The 13,913-nt window shown below is 43.2% G+C and overlaps 1 protein-coding gene across 2 annotated transcripts; it reads right to left on the bottom strand.

The window, feature by feature from the left end:
• Positions 1–3,503, bottom strand: RPS27L (ribosomal protein S27 like). 2 transcript variants are annotated; one of them, XM_019441878.2, is made up of 4 exons: positions 3,370–3,503; positions 2,376–2,484; positions 1,596–1,706; positions 1–197 (listed from the first exon to the last, which is right to left on the bottom strand). In XM_019441878.2, exons 1-4 carry the CDS (start codon positions 3,373–3,375, stop codon positions 169–171), a joined length of 255 nt encoding a protein of 84 aa, XP_019297423.1. In that variant the 5' UTR covers positions 3,376–3,503; the 3' UTR covers positions 1–168. The 2 variants fall into 2 exon arrangements, with proteins under 2 accessions (XP_019297423.1, XP_053744965.1); XM_053888990.1 differs by lacking the exon at positions 3,370–3,503 and adding an exon at positions 2,588–3,305.
• Between the last annotated feature and the right edge of the window lie 10,410 nt (positions 3,504–13,913).

Below are 13,913 nucleotides of genomic sequence, written 5' to 3'. Positions count from 1 at the left end.
TTTGCCCATAATCAAAACTTTATTGAAAAACTGACACCAAAATAGGAGATGACTGTTGCATACCTTACAAAATTAAACATAATTACATTATCTTGGTAGATTAACCGGAATTATTGAACTGATAAGGCTTTCTGCGATAGAACACAAATTCAAGAGGTTGTGTGATCATTAGTGTTGCTTTCTTCTAAATGAACACCCTGCAAAGGAATCACAAGAGCATGTTAAACAAGTGTACTCTATCTCTAGTATAGTTTTAATGACAAAAAGTACTTTTTAAGTTAAAAAAAACCAAAGTTTTAGGAATATTAGATTAACATTCATATATATGTTATTTATCCTTTTATACTAGAACTTTATTATAATAAATCTTGTACATTTGAATTTATTCTGATATGACTATAACTATTATTCCTGTTTCTCAAATGCTATGTTGGAGTCTACATAAGACCATGAGCCTAAATTCAACAGGTAAAACTTTAACGCCAGCTATCAGAAAATGCAATCTTAGTTTTTAGGAATTATTTTGAATCACTTTCCCAAGAAACTAATTTTGATTAGGATGCTCTTCAAGTCTGCTAGGAAAACTCTAATACCCTATTAATCATCCATCAGCACATGGGCACAAAACTCCAAGATCATGGCATGATATAAAGGTTTAAAAACTCTTGCAAGTATACTTTTGAGAGCAACACTACACTTAAATATCGTATGCTGACCTCATACTTAGATCTCACCAGCTCACACAAAATAGATTTTAGATCAGTACCCAAACTACTTATAACTCTTCTGGTGAGAACAATGTGGAATTCACAACTCCCCAAAATATCACAAGCAAATTTCAAATATAATTATGGAACTATAAATCTGTAAGTACTACTATGGAAAACAATATTCATAATTACTTTTTTTTCTTGGTGCACAAAAGTTAAAGAGCAACTCAAACGGGATTTTTAGGGGCACCCGGCTGCCTGAGTCAGTAGAGCATGTGACTTGATCTCAGGGTTGTAAGTTTGAGCCTCACACTGGAGGTAGAGATTACTTAAAAATAAAGTCTTTAATAAGTAGATGAATAAATAAATAAAAATTTTTAAATGAGATGTTTAATTAAGCAGGTACTCACAAATCAAAACCTCTGGCATTTTAATTTATACATTAGTTTTCTGTTGCTTAGCCAGCAATGATGAAAACTGTCTTCAGTCAAATGCGTCAACTATATATGAAACAAAATATTTATGATGGAATTTTTAAAATTCTATGGTTTTAAAAATCTGTATGTCCTATTGTATGTAGTTATTGTTTGGCTCCATTTTGACTTATGTTTAATATTCCAAGTTAAACAAACTAAATGACTAACTGTAACAGAATTAGGTGTTCCAAACTAAGAAAAATAATAGTTACATGAGTTCTTTACAAAGTCAAGAATATAAACTTAGCCATCTGAGCAGGGTACTCTTTACTGAAAAAGCATACAATGAAAGATACAACTATTTTGGTAATAATGAATTTAAGATTTCTTTTAAACTGGTTTTTAGCAAAGGAAGACACTTATAATCATAAAATCTCATCACTGGGTTAGAAACGGGCAAATGACATACCTTCTGTGAGTCTGGCCTTTCCTCCCGTTGGCTGGCACAACACTGTTGAACAGCCTACACAAAGAACCACCGTCTGAGCATGGCTGAAAACCGTGGTAATCTTGTAGCAACCTAGAAAAAGGGCAAATTGAAAGCGAAAAGCAGAAGAAAATAAAGCATACTGTTCAACATATTTCTAGCAAAGACTTTGTAAAAGATTAAGACTTTAATGTTTGCAACAGCAAGCCACATATTTACGTCACATAAAAAATGTTTTTAAAAGCCAACAGGTGAAGTTAGTAATATATTTTATTGAACTCAGTATTTCCAAAATATTATTACCATTGCAACATGTAATCAATATGGTTTTTGTGTGTATATGTGCTACATCTTAAAAATCAGGTGTACATTTTACACTTAAGGAGTATTTCCCATTTTGGCCACATTTCCAGTGCTCAGTAGCTGCCTATGGCTAATGGCCACCACTATGGGCAGCACAGCTTTACATTGAAGAATCAACATACTTTTCATGATTAGTTTCAAGAAAACTAACCATCTGCATAGCTTAACACTTAGTAAGTCAAATGTCATAGCCCCTTTGGAGTCTCCTCTTCACCACCCCCGCCCCCAAATCTTTCTCCCGTGGTTTGAATAGTTTACTAGGAAACTGTCCCTTTTGACATTCCAATTCTGTAATCCCACTGCTAGTCAACAAAGGGTCCTAAGGGATCTAAACATACACACATTAGCAATCCCTTCAGAAATTTTCCTTGAGAAAGGAATTAAGATCTGAAATTTTACCTGGGCATTTTACATCCATAAAATAGGAATTTGGGCTTTGAACTAGACGTTTCTTCTTATGTTTTTTCTTTTCCTCTTCCAAGGACGGGTGGAGTAAATCTCTAGCCAACTGAATAAAAAAAACGTATTATTATTCCCAGAAGGAATCCACAATGGTGGCAGATTTAACCAGACTTAAAATACACACGCAAAAAAGGGAATAAAAGTCATACTCAGCCGACGCAACATGTCAGATACTTGTTATTTTTTTAGCCTGTTAACTTTAATCCATACTTTTTATAATGCTTGCGTTCTCTACGTCCCGGTAAAGGTCTAGAACGATCAAGAAGCATATGGTAAGGTTAATCTCGTTCTTCTTTAGTCCGCTGAGTAACAGTCTCCGATAAAAACAACACTGTGGTGCTAAGTAAGAACTTGACCCCAACCGTGCACCCGCTGAAAGTAGAAATCGCTGAGGTAGACCGGAGAGTGCCAACCCGGGGGTGACTTCTGCCCCCGGGGTTCAACATCTGATCTGACAGGAACTCTGAGCGGCTGAAGCCTGACTGTCCTTGATGCAGTTAACAAGTAAGGTAACTGCGAAGACAGTTTTGAAAAAGGAAACCAGCAGAAAATCGCTTCCGAGACGAGGAGAGAACCACCAAGCACAAGGAGAGCAAAAAGACTCCAAAGACTACAGTCTCGCGAGCGCCCACCCAAACCCAAGAAGGCTGAGTGTTAACGAGAAGCTGTGTCCCCTAGCTAGGGACTCGAGACCTAAGCACTGGGCGGCCCCGGGTCCTCCCGCTCCACGCCCATGCAGGGCCCGACACGCCGCGCTGTCCAGGCAAGTCCCAACAAGTCCGCCACGCGCAGAGGGGCTGCGCGATCCGCGCCCCTGAAATGCGTTCGGCAGGGACCCCCGGGCCCGCGGAAGCGTCGGGCTAACCCGCCCCCAGGACCCCTAGACAGAGAAGCCCGAAATAAACGGAAAGCCAGAAAGTAAACAACTCACAGGCATGTTGATCCTTTCGCAATCCCAGCCAGTCCCGATCTCTAAGGCGACACCCCTAACGAGCAGCACGCGATCTGGCGAGCTGCATCAACTTCCGGGATAGAGGCGGCTGGGCGGAGCGGAGCGTCGGGACCGGCGGGCCGGTCCGCTCTAGGCGCTCCTCTCGGTGGTGGGGGTCGGCTTCGGCCGGGTCAGCCGATCAGGGGCTGCGGGAGAGGCCCTGAGGTTCCCCTCGTGCCGAACGCCCGAACCGCACCAGCCTCGCGGACTCCTGGGCCAGGGCCGCCGACCGTAGGGCTCCGCGTCGAGCCAGCGGTGCCCGGAGTGAGGCTCAGGCGGTGTGTCCGGCTGGGAAACCACCTGGGGCTTAGGCCGCGGAGGGGGAACGCTGACGGCCGTCTGAGCCCCGCGGCGTAGGGGAACCCGGCGGACCCTGTGGGTGGCCCCCGCCACGGTCCTGGCCGCCAGGTCCCCGGCTGTCGCCGCCGTTCTCTGTTTGTTTTTTTAAAAAATAGTAGCGTCAATCGAAACCGTTAACCCGTGTTGGAGAAATTATGAAGGGTTCCTATACTTGAGCATCCACCTTCCAAGGTACCCGTTAAGTTCTTTGTGGGATGCGGCTGTGCCTTGGGTTAGCTTCGCCCTGAAGTTTTTAAGAAGCAGGATTCGCTGCCAGGCTTAGTTCACCGCATGGTTCCTTCCTGCCTCCGCGAACAACTGGGGCCTGAAAAAAATGGTGTCACTGAGAGCCAGACTTGAAATGTGGTGGGTTTTTTTTTTTTTTCTTTTTATTTATATTTAAGTTAGTTAATGTACAGTGTAGTCTTGGCCTCAGAAGTAGAACCAAGTGATTCATCTTTTACATATGACACTCAGTGCTCATCCAGGAAAGTGCCTGCCTTTTTTTTCTTTAATTTTTTTTAGGTTTATTTATTTTGAGAGAGACAGATAGTGTAGGTGGGGGAGGGGCAGAGAGAGAGGGAGGCAGAGAATACCAGGCAGGCTCTGCACTGTTAGCATGGAGCCCAGCATGGGGCTTGAACTCACCAAACCTTGAGATCGTGACCAGAGCCAAAACCAAGGGTCGGATGTTTAACTGACTGATCCACCCAGGTGTCTCCCCACCTCCCCAGCGAAAAAAGTGCCCTCCTTAATGCCCATCACCCATTTAACCTACCCCCCCCCCCCCCCCCCCCCCCCCCCCCGCCAAACCCTCAGTTTGTTCTCAGTATTTAAAAGCCTCTTATGGTTTGCCTCCCTCTCTGTTCATCTGTTGAGTTTTTCAAAGTCCACATATCAGGGAAATTAGGTATCTGTCTCTGCTTGACTTACCTCACTTAGCATAATACCCTCTAGTTCCATCCACTTGTTACAAATGGCAAGGTTTCATTCTTTTTCATGGCTGAGTGGTATTCCATTGTTATGTATATACCACATCTTCTTTATCCATTCATCAGTCATGGACATTTGGGCTTTTTCCATATTTTGGCTATTGTTCATAGCGCTGCCATAAACATTGGGGTGCATGTGCCCCTTTGAACTGAAGTATTTTTGATGAGGATGAACTTGAGGGATGGATGTGAGCAAGTGTAATTAAAAGGATACCAAGGAGAAAAATGTGCTAGATAACATTGTCAGTCACCTTTTATTTCACACATTTTGGCAAATGGAGAAAAATTGAAGAAAATTAAAATGACCATCCAGAGATAAACATTATTGACATTTTGACCTTCCCAACATTTTTTATTTACTTGCATAGTAAACAGTAATATACTTGGGGTTTGGGTTTTACATAATTGTTATCTTGTGCATATTCTTTTGTAGACTTTATTTTCCCCCATTCATTATATAATGAACATTGCTCCGTGTTACATGTTTTCCCACATTATGACTTTTTTTTTAATATTTTTATTTATTTTTGAGACAGAGAGAGACAGAGCATGCGTGGGGAAGGGGCAGAGAGAGAGGGAGACACAGAATCTGAAGCAGGCTCCAGGCTCTGAGCTGTCAGCACAGAGCCTGACACAGGGCTCGAACTCACAGACTGTGAGATCATGACCTGAGCTGAAGTCGGACACTTAACCAACTGAGCCACCCAGGCGCCCCCACATTATGACTTTTAATGCGCACACTGCATTCATACTATCAATATATAGCCTCCTTTCATCCATACACGAAAGTGGACGTTGAATTTAGGATTTTGAAATATTACAAAATACCATTTTATGAAGATAAGTATATGGAACTATAATACAGTAGTGTAGGCAGAATAATGACCCCCAAAGACTTCAGCATTAATCCCCAGGACCTATGGTTACATGACAACTGGAATTAAGCTTGCTAATTAGCTAACTAGGAGCATTGTCTGTGTAGGCCCGATGTGATCACAAGGTCCTTAAAAGTGGAAGAGGAAAACAGACAAAGAGTCAGGGAAAGAGATGCGGTGATGAAAGAAAGGTCTGAGGGATGCTGTGTTGCTGGAATTGAAAATGGAAGAAGGGGAGCCTGAGCCAAGGAATGCGGGCAGCCTCTAGAAGCTGGAAATGGACACTGCCCTGGAATCTCCAGAAGGAACACGGTCCTGCCAGCACCTCAGTTTTAACCCAGTGAGACCCAGGTTGGACTTTGAACTACAGAACTGTGACTTAAAAAATTTACGTTGTTTTAAGCCACTAACTTTACGGTTTTTTGTTCCAGTAGGAAACTAATACAATAATGAAGACCCATGTAGCTACTCCCCAATTCTGTCAAATCTTAACATTCAGTACTCCCTCCTCAGAATTTGTCATTGTTAAAATAACACTGTCGTAAACATTCTTGTAGGTAAGTCTCTGTACACGTCCTTGATTATCTCCTTAAGATAAATTCCTAGAGGACAAACTGCTGAGTCAAAAGTTATGCACATTTTGGGGAGCCTGGGTGGCTCACTCGGTTAAGCGTCCAGCTTCGGCTCAGGTCGCGATCTCAGGGATCGTGAGTTCAAGTCCCGCATCAGGCTCTGTGCTGACAGCTCAGAGCCTGGAGCCTACTTCACATTCTGTGTCTCCCTCTCTCTCTGCCCCTCCCCCATTCTCACTCTGTGTCTTTCCCTCTCTCTCATAAATAAATAAACATTTAAAATAATTTTTTTAAGTTATGCACATTGTAAGGTGTATAATATAAACTACTGGGGCCCCTGAGTGCTCAGTCAACTGAGCATCCGACTTTGGCTCAGGTTATGACTTCTTGCAGTTCATGACTTCATGAGCCCACATGGGGCTCAGTGCTGTCAGCACCTAAAGTGTCATCAGCACAGAGCCTGCTTGGGATCCTCTATCCCCCTGTCTCTTTGTCCCTCCCCCACTTGTGTGCACATGCTCTCTCTCTCTCAAAAGTAAATAAACATTTAAAAATAATAATAATATAAACTATCAATTACCCTCCAGAAAAATCAAACCAATTTACATTCCAGTTATATATATTTGAGATGCCCCTTTCTTTTACCCTTGGCAATACTGGATATTATGTTTTTCCCTATCTCAGTCAATCCTGAAGAACGGTATGATATTTTATCATATTTCACTGTTATTTAATTAATATTTTCCAGTGCTTATTGGCAGTTCACATATTTCCATTGAGGTGATCATCCATTTCTTCCTTTCTGTGTTAATGACATTAACCAGTAATCACATATGCTGCAAGTGTTTTCCCAACTCATTAGTTCCTGTTAACTTTATCCCGTTTAATTTTTTTTTGGTGATTTGAAAACTATACAGAAATTTTTAATTTTGCATGTATATTTTTATTTCAAACTTGGTTTTTCCTTTTTTTTTTTTTTTTTTTTGCTTTTGTGTTTTCACAGGCCTTGGCCATGTGAGGATCAGCTAAACTTTCTTCTAATTCTTTTGTTGTGGTATTCATTCTTTAACTTTTTAATTAACCTGGAATTGATTTTGGCACTTGATATGCAGTAGGCCTCAGAACACTTTTTTTTTTTTTAAGTTTATTTATTTTGTGAGAGAGAGAGAGAACCAGCAGGGGAGGGCCAGAGAGAGGGGGACAGAGGATCTGAAGTTGGCACCAGAGAGCCCAATGTGGGGCTCCTCCAACCATGAGATCATGACCTGAGCCGAAGTCGGACGCTTAACCGACTGAGCCAGGAGGCGCCCCCCTCAGAACACTTTCTAGTGTTCTGACTAGTTATTGCTTCCATTCCTTACTAATGCCCCGTACAGTGTCAAAACCCTCAACTTCTGAGACACAGTACTTGCATGGGAAATAAAACTCAAGGTCAGAAAGACCTGGACGCTACAACTCTGCCTCCTCCTCCAAAGCTAAGCATCTCCTAAAATGTCCCGCTGTCTTTGCACTGCTGGCCAATTAAGGGACCCAGAGGCCCTTTGCCTTGGCAGCCTGCTCTCAGGGATCCGGCAGAAGGAGCCCCCACCTGACTTCCCAAAGTGCCAGTTGGAATTCTGTGTACTGCTGAGAACTCCCCAGCGGTTCTACCTGGCCACGTCCGAGAAAGTGCTTCTGTTATCTCCCGTTCAGTACCAGCCTCACAAGTGCGCAACCGTCTCCGCTCCCTTCCCCCTTTGTCAACTTCAGACACTGGGAAAGCGCACAGGTGTTCCAATTAAGCCAGGAACTTAACCGGTGCTAAATTTCAGGCTAGCCAAGACCAGTTCTAAATAGGTCAGATCCCTACTTGCCCCGGAGTGGGGACGTGCCTCTGGCTTGTGCCCTTCTTTTCCCAGAAAGATGGTGGGAGATTCGTTTTGTCTTAAGAAATTCGGGGTACGAGGTGGGGCCCAAAGATAACTCTTCACACTCCTGCCTTCCTAAGTATTTTTCTGAGGAACTCAGAGAAATCTGTGTCATCAGCAAACTGTCACATGGTTGTATTCTTTTTCTCTTCCTCTGTGCTCCACCTGTTGTCAGGATTCAAAGCTTGAGTGGCTTACTCTCAACACATTCCTGAAATCAACACCAACTTCTGAAAGCTCGCCTCTTCTCTGCTCACCAGTTCTCCAACAGGATCACGATCATTGTCCCAAAAGCTCCGTTGTGGGGGTTGAAGTTCACCTGTCATTCATGAGGATGTTTGACACTCTCAGGTAAGCTCCCGTCTAGAAGGGGTAAGAGTCTCAGGTGCAAACTCTGTTGTCATTTTCTCTTCCATGCCAGCTGAATTTCTGACAGAAGCTGAGCCCCACTGGGCTGTACTATAGGCTGAATGTTTGTATCCCCCTGAAATTCATAGGTTGGATCCTAACTTCCCAGTGTGGTGGTACTGAGAGGTGAGGACTCTGAGAGGTGGTTAGGTCATCAGGATGGAGCCCTCATGAATGGGATTAGTGCCATTATTAAAGAAGCCTGAGAAAGCTCCCTCACTCCTTCTACCATGTAAGGACATAGTGAGAACACTGCCATCTATGAACAAGGAAGTGGGCTCCAAATCTGCCCACACCATTGATCTTGGACTTGCCAGCCTCCAGAATTGTGAGAAATAAATGTCTGTTATTTTAGCCACCCACTCTAGAGTATATTGTTATAGCAGCCTAAACAGGCTAAGTAGTCTGGCCTGGCAGAACATTTCACCTCATTCTTGGAGATTGTGCTAGGTTTTCCCTGACCTGATCTCCTCTCCATCCTTCACCCTTCTCTGTGCCCAGGAAGCTGACTTTGATGGACTGCATCTGCTGAGTTCTCTTGTCCTCTGGTTTCTACTTGAGTTGGGCCAATGGGAGGTATTAGTAGGAAATCACAAGGTGGGTTTAGAGAAATATTGGGGTATTCACTCCCCTGGATCTATCCATGGTGGGCTATTTTCTTCATGTGGCTGTGCTTCTCGAAGTTAAACAGTTGTGGGGCACTTAGGGCTCAGTAGGTTAAGTGTCTGACTCTTGATCTCAGCTCAGGTCTTTTATTTTTTTGATGTTTATTTTTGAGAGAGAAGGAGAGAGAGAGTGTGAGCAGGAGAGGGGCAGAGAGAGAGGGAGACAGAGGATTTGAAGTGGGTTCTCCACCTTCAGTGCTTTCAATGCAGGGCTCGAACTCACTAACCATAAGATCATGACCTAACCTGAAGTCAGACACTTAACCAACTGAGCCACACAGGTGTCCCTCAGCTCAGGTCTTAATCTCATGATCCTGAATTCAGGTGCCTCATTAGGCTCCATGCTGGGTGTGAGGCCTCTCAAAAAATAAAAATAAAGGGACACCTGCGTGGCTCAGTTGGTTAAGCATCCGACTCTTGATTTCAGCTCAAGTCATGATCTCATGGTTTGTGAGAAGGAGCCTGTGTTGTGCTCTGTGCTGAAAGTGTGGGGACTGCTTGAGATTCTCTCTCTCCTTCTCTCTCTCTGCCCCTCCCCCAGTAAGTAAATAAATAAACAAATAAAAATAAAAGAAACTGTTGTTTCAGGTGTCCCTTTCCTACAGCTTTTATGGGATTCCAGTCAATACATTCTCCTCTTTTGGTTCTTCTGCCTGAGGGATGGTATCCCACCATCTTTTGTTCATTTCTGTTAACCCTGCCTCAACCTTGTAAATAATACCTACATGAAGCTATCTTCAGTCATCTCTTCTGAGTGGGCCATTTGTACTCTACCAGGACCCTGACATGGGGATCCCCTGCCAGGATATGCTCCTCTTTAGCCTGCCAGGCTTTGGAGATCTGTAGATGGATCTGTCTGCCCTTCAGCTCTCAATCAGACCAGGTCACAGAAGGATGTCCTTTGCCCCTGACTGTGGAACACTTCACGTTTAACAGGTTGTGGCTTCAGATGGAAATGGGAATCTTAAGAGAGACAGCCTAGAGTCCTAGCCATGAAGATCTTTGACATGTTATGGGCAGCACTGGGATCACCTAAGAACTTTCTGGAAATGGAGACTCAGGCCCCACCCCCTACCTCTTGAGTCAGAATCTGCATTTTAACAAGATGGCCTGGCAATTTGCATGCAGATCCCAGACCTACAAACACTGCCCTAGATTTACCAACTGGCATTCTCTCTGGAGCCTTCCTACCTCCTCTGTGGAACTCTACGAAAACCAGAACCCAGATTCCCACTACTCCAGACAACAAATCAAGGCTATTTCTCTAGATTGCAACACGGAAGTTCCCCTCTTCCCTCCTTTTCCAAGATGCTTTGTCCATTTTAGTAGATCTTATTCTCTCTTACTATGTCCAGGAACCTTTTAAGTCAGTGGGACTCAAACTTGGTTGCACGTTAGAATCACCAGAGGAGCATCCCAGGTCAGTTTAAGAGCACATGGGGGTGGGACCCAGGCGGCAGTGTTTTTTATAACTCCCCAGGTAATTCCAGGAGGAGTCAAGGTTGAGAACTACTACTCTCCATTCTCCAGAGGGCTCAAAATTTTCAAAAGCAAAGCCCAGAAGAACTACAGGCTACTCCTGCTGAAAGGTAGAATGAAGGACAAATACAGAGGGGAAAAAAAATCATTAATATTTGGTACATCAAGACTCGGTAGCCAGGTGAGACCTGCCAGCACCATCTTGCCTGCCTTGATGGCCGGGTGCTTGGTCTCCATGTCTCTCCAGCTGTTGCTTCCTGCAAACCCTCTCATCGCCTGCCTGAGTCTCCAGGGGAGAAGTGAGCTACTGAGAGGCCAGGTGTTCTCTCATACTTCACTGTCTCCCCACAGCTCACAGTGAAGATATTTTATGAAGATGCTAGGGTCAGCAAAAATGTATGCAAATGTAACCTTTCCCTTTTCTGCAGCACTTACTGCCTACATTAATCCTTTCTCAATGACCACTGCTGTCTTGTGTGGTTTTTCTCTGCAAGTTCTTGTACTGCAGATTCATGCTTCTCATGTTCCTCTGAGTGTGTTCTCTTCCTTAGAAGTCCATAGGCTTCTTAAGATCAGGATGTGCTGTCATTCCCCCACTTGTCTAGTAGCATGATAGGCACAGGAATATGTCCAGAGTGCCATCTACTCAATGTAACTGGCTTGATCGTCTTTCTTTGAGAACTAACTCTTCTCCCTCTGCTTTATCCATAACCCTTCTTTTTCTCTCATAACTTTATAGGTCCTTCTTGATGCATGCCTTTGGTATTTCCTCTGCCTCAACTTGGTGTGATGAGAAGACCGAACGACCACAAAATTCTGGCCAAGCCCAAGTTAACTTGTTTTCTGAAACTGAAAAAGTAAGTGTAAGTCATTATAAGGTTAATGAGATATTACAGTGATATAGTGATATGGAGATAGTATAGCCTTCCCTTGGAAGGCATGTTCAAGCAAAAATAAATGAAAATCATTCTGTTTTCCCATTAGATAAAAGCTGATTAAAAGGCTAATGGGTCAGCAGGCTCAGAGTATTAAGAAGAATGGTGCTCTGTTTATTCACATTTAAAAACTTACTCAACTATTTGCAGAATGTCTGTATACAGAACGGGCAGGCAATGCAGAAACTTTTTAAGCCTAATAGCCACTTAACTGTGTTGTTTCCCTATCTGTAAAATGAAAATATTTATGTCTGCTTCATAAGGTTATATGAAGACAGAATGAGGTAATGCTTGTAAAGTGCACAGTATACTAAGTGCTCAGTCAATGCCAACTGTAATTCCTAGAGCTTGTTGATTACAAAGGAATCAGTTGGCTCTGTGAATCTCGGGCTGATGATGATTTCCCTCTTAGTGACTTGTAAAATTCTAGCTTTTTAGAATAGTTCTGACTTAGGGAAGACCATGAATTTGTTCCAGCTGCAGAAAATACTTGCTGGTGTCTTACCTTTCAATCAAAACCTGAGAGACTGTTCTTTCAAAGTCCAATAGGTGGCACAAGGAGCCACTTGCCATGCAGGACAAGCACTGGCCAGCAGAGAGCCTTATCTTGCCAGCTCCAGAGGGCCTTAGTCCTGGCTCTGTCTCCCTATAGACTCTTTAAATATATAGACTGGGTTATTACAAGTTTTAGGAAAAATAGATGTGACTTAGAAGGCAGTTGAGAATGAGTCTAATCTTCCCCAAATATTTCCCCCTAAATATTCCACTCATCTGAAACTAGTTAACTCTGTTAAACTACTTAAATTCCAAATCACCCTTAGGTGAAAGTTAAATACCATTGGCCCTAAGTATATCTTTCATAGAGACACATAGTCCAAAAATGTAGTAGAAGGTCTGTCGTCATTGTGAATTGTGCCAGCTCTGCAGTCATTGTGTAGCATAGACTCGAAGCAGTGGGACCCTGGAAGATGGGGGAGAGTTATGTTGCTGATCTGTAGTGTTTGCTGACTTCCCTAAATGTTTCCACAGTGGTCAATTTCAAGAACTAAAATGAAGTCACTTTACACAGAGCCGGGAAGAGGAGAGCATAATCCTCCTGACCAGGTAATGCCAAAGTCTTATTCTAGGAATATTTCTACCATCATCAAAACTGCTAATAAAATATCCATATCGACACTTTGGGGCATCCTTTTCTCTTACATCAAAAGCAGGAATCAAAAATAGGAGAAAGAATGAACTACTAGACTAACCCACAAACTGTATGGTTGGCTTTAAATGAAGAAGGGCTGACCTGCTGGATCATTTTATCACCTGAGCACAGCATATTACACAGAGTAGAAGCTCTATAAGCCATTGCTCTCGGACTTGCTAATAATGTAGCAACGTATTAAATATGGAATTTCAGGTTAGGAAGGGCCAACCCATTCCTATTTTCAAGAGGAAATCCTTTTATGTCGAAGTTTGCTTGCTTTTAAATTTCCCTATTGATGGGGCGCCTGGTTGGCTCAGTCAGTTGTGTCTGACTTCAGCTCAGGTCATGATCTCATGGTTTGTGGGTTCAAGCCCCATGTAGGACTCTCTGCTGACAGCTGAGCGCCTGGAGCCTGCTTCCGATTCTGTGTCTCCCTCTCTCTCTGCCCTCCCCCACTCATGCTCTGTCTGTCTCTCTCTCAAAAATAAATAAACAAAAAAAAAATAAAATAAAATAAATTCACCTCTTGACTTTCAGGCCTAGGAAGGGAACACAGGAAACACATGTCATTCATTTTCCAACTGAATGCCCTGAGCTAATTAAGGACAGGGTCTCCTCCTCTTAGAATCTACTTCTCCAGGATGAATATCAGAGTATTTGCCGTTTCTCATCACCCTTTTCATGTTTCTTTGGTCATGCTCCGATTTGCCCACATCCCTCTTACAGCGGGCCCAATGACTGAACACATTGTCGCCTCTGAATCACAGGGAACCATTGCTTGTCTTGTTCTGATCATCACATGTGTACCGGCACAGTCCAATATCACATAAGCTCTCTTGGCAGCATAATAGCATTGCACCATTTATTTACCTAACCGTATGGCTGACTAACATCCTAAGTCTTTTTAAGTGTTATTAAGCCTCATATTTCTCATGCTTTAATTGCATTTTAAGAAATCTAAGTCTAGGGGCACTTGGGTGGCTCAGTCGGTTAAGCAACCAACTCTTGTTTTCAGCTCAGGTCATGATCTCATGGTTGTGAGATCGAGCCCCACGCATTGGGGTCCGTGCTGGCCATGGAACCTGCTTAAGATTCTCTCTCTCTGTCTCTTTCTCTCTCT

The sequence above is a fragment of the Panthera pardus genome, unplaced genomic scaffold, assembly GCF_024362965.1.
Source record: "Panthera pardus isolate Hobbes unplaced genomic scaffold, ASM2436296v1 HiC_scaffold_24, whole genome shotgun sequence".
Classification (NCBI taxonomy): domain Eukaryota; kingdom Metazoa; phylum Chordata; class Mammalia; order Carnivora; family Felidae; genus Panthera; species Panthera pardus.
The sequence above is the reverse complement of the archived record's forward strand: the minus strand, read 5'-3'. Positions and strand labels throughout refer to the sequence as shown.

Excerpts from the sequence above, each read along its gene's own strand:
- RPS27L (XM_019441878.2), bottom strand. Across the intron at positions 1,707-2,375 it reads TATGGATGTAAAATGCCCAG|GTTGCTACAAGATTACCACG; the intron begins GTAAAATTTCAG and ends CCCTTTTTCTAG. Across the intron at positions 198-1,595 it reads AAAGGCCAGACTCACAGAAG|GGTGTTCATTTAGAAGAAAG; the intron begins GTATGTCATTTG and ends ATTCCTTTGCAG.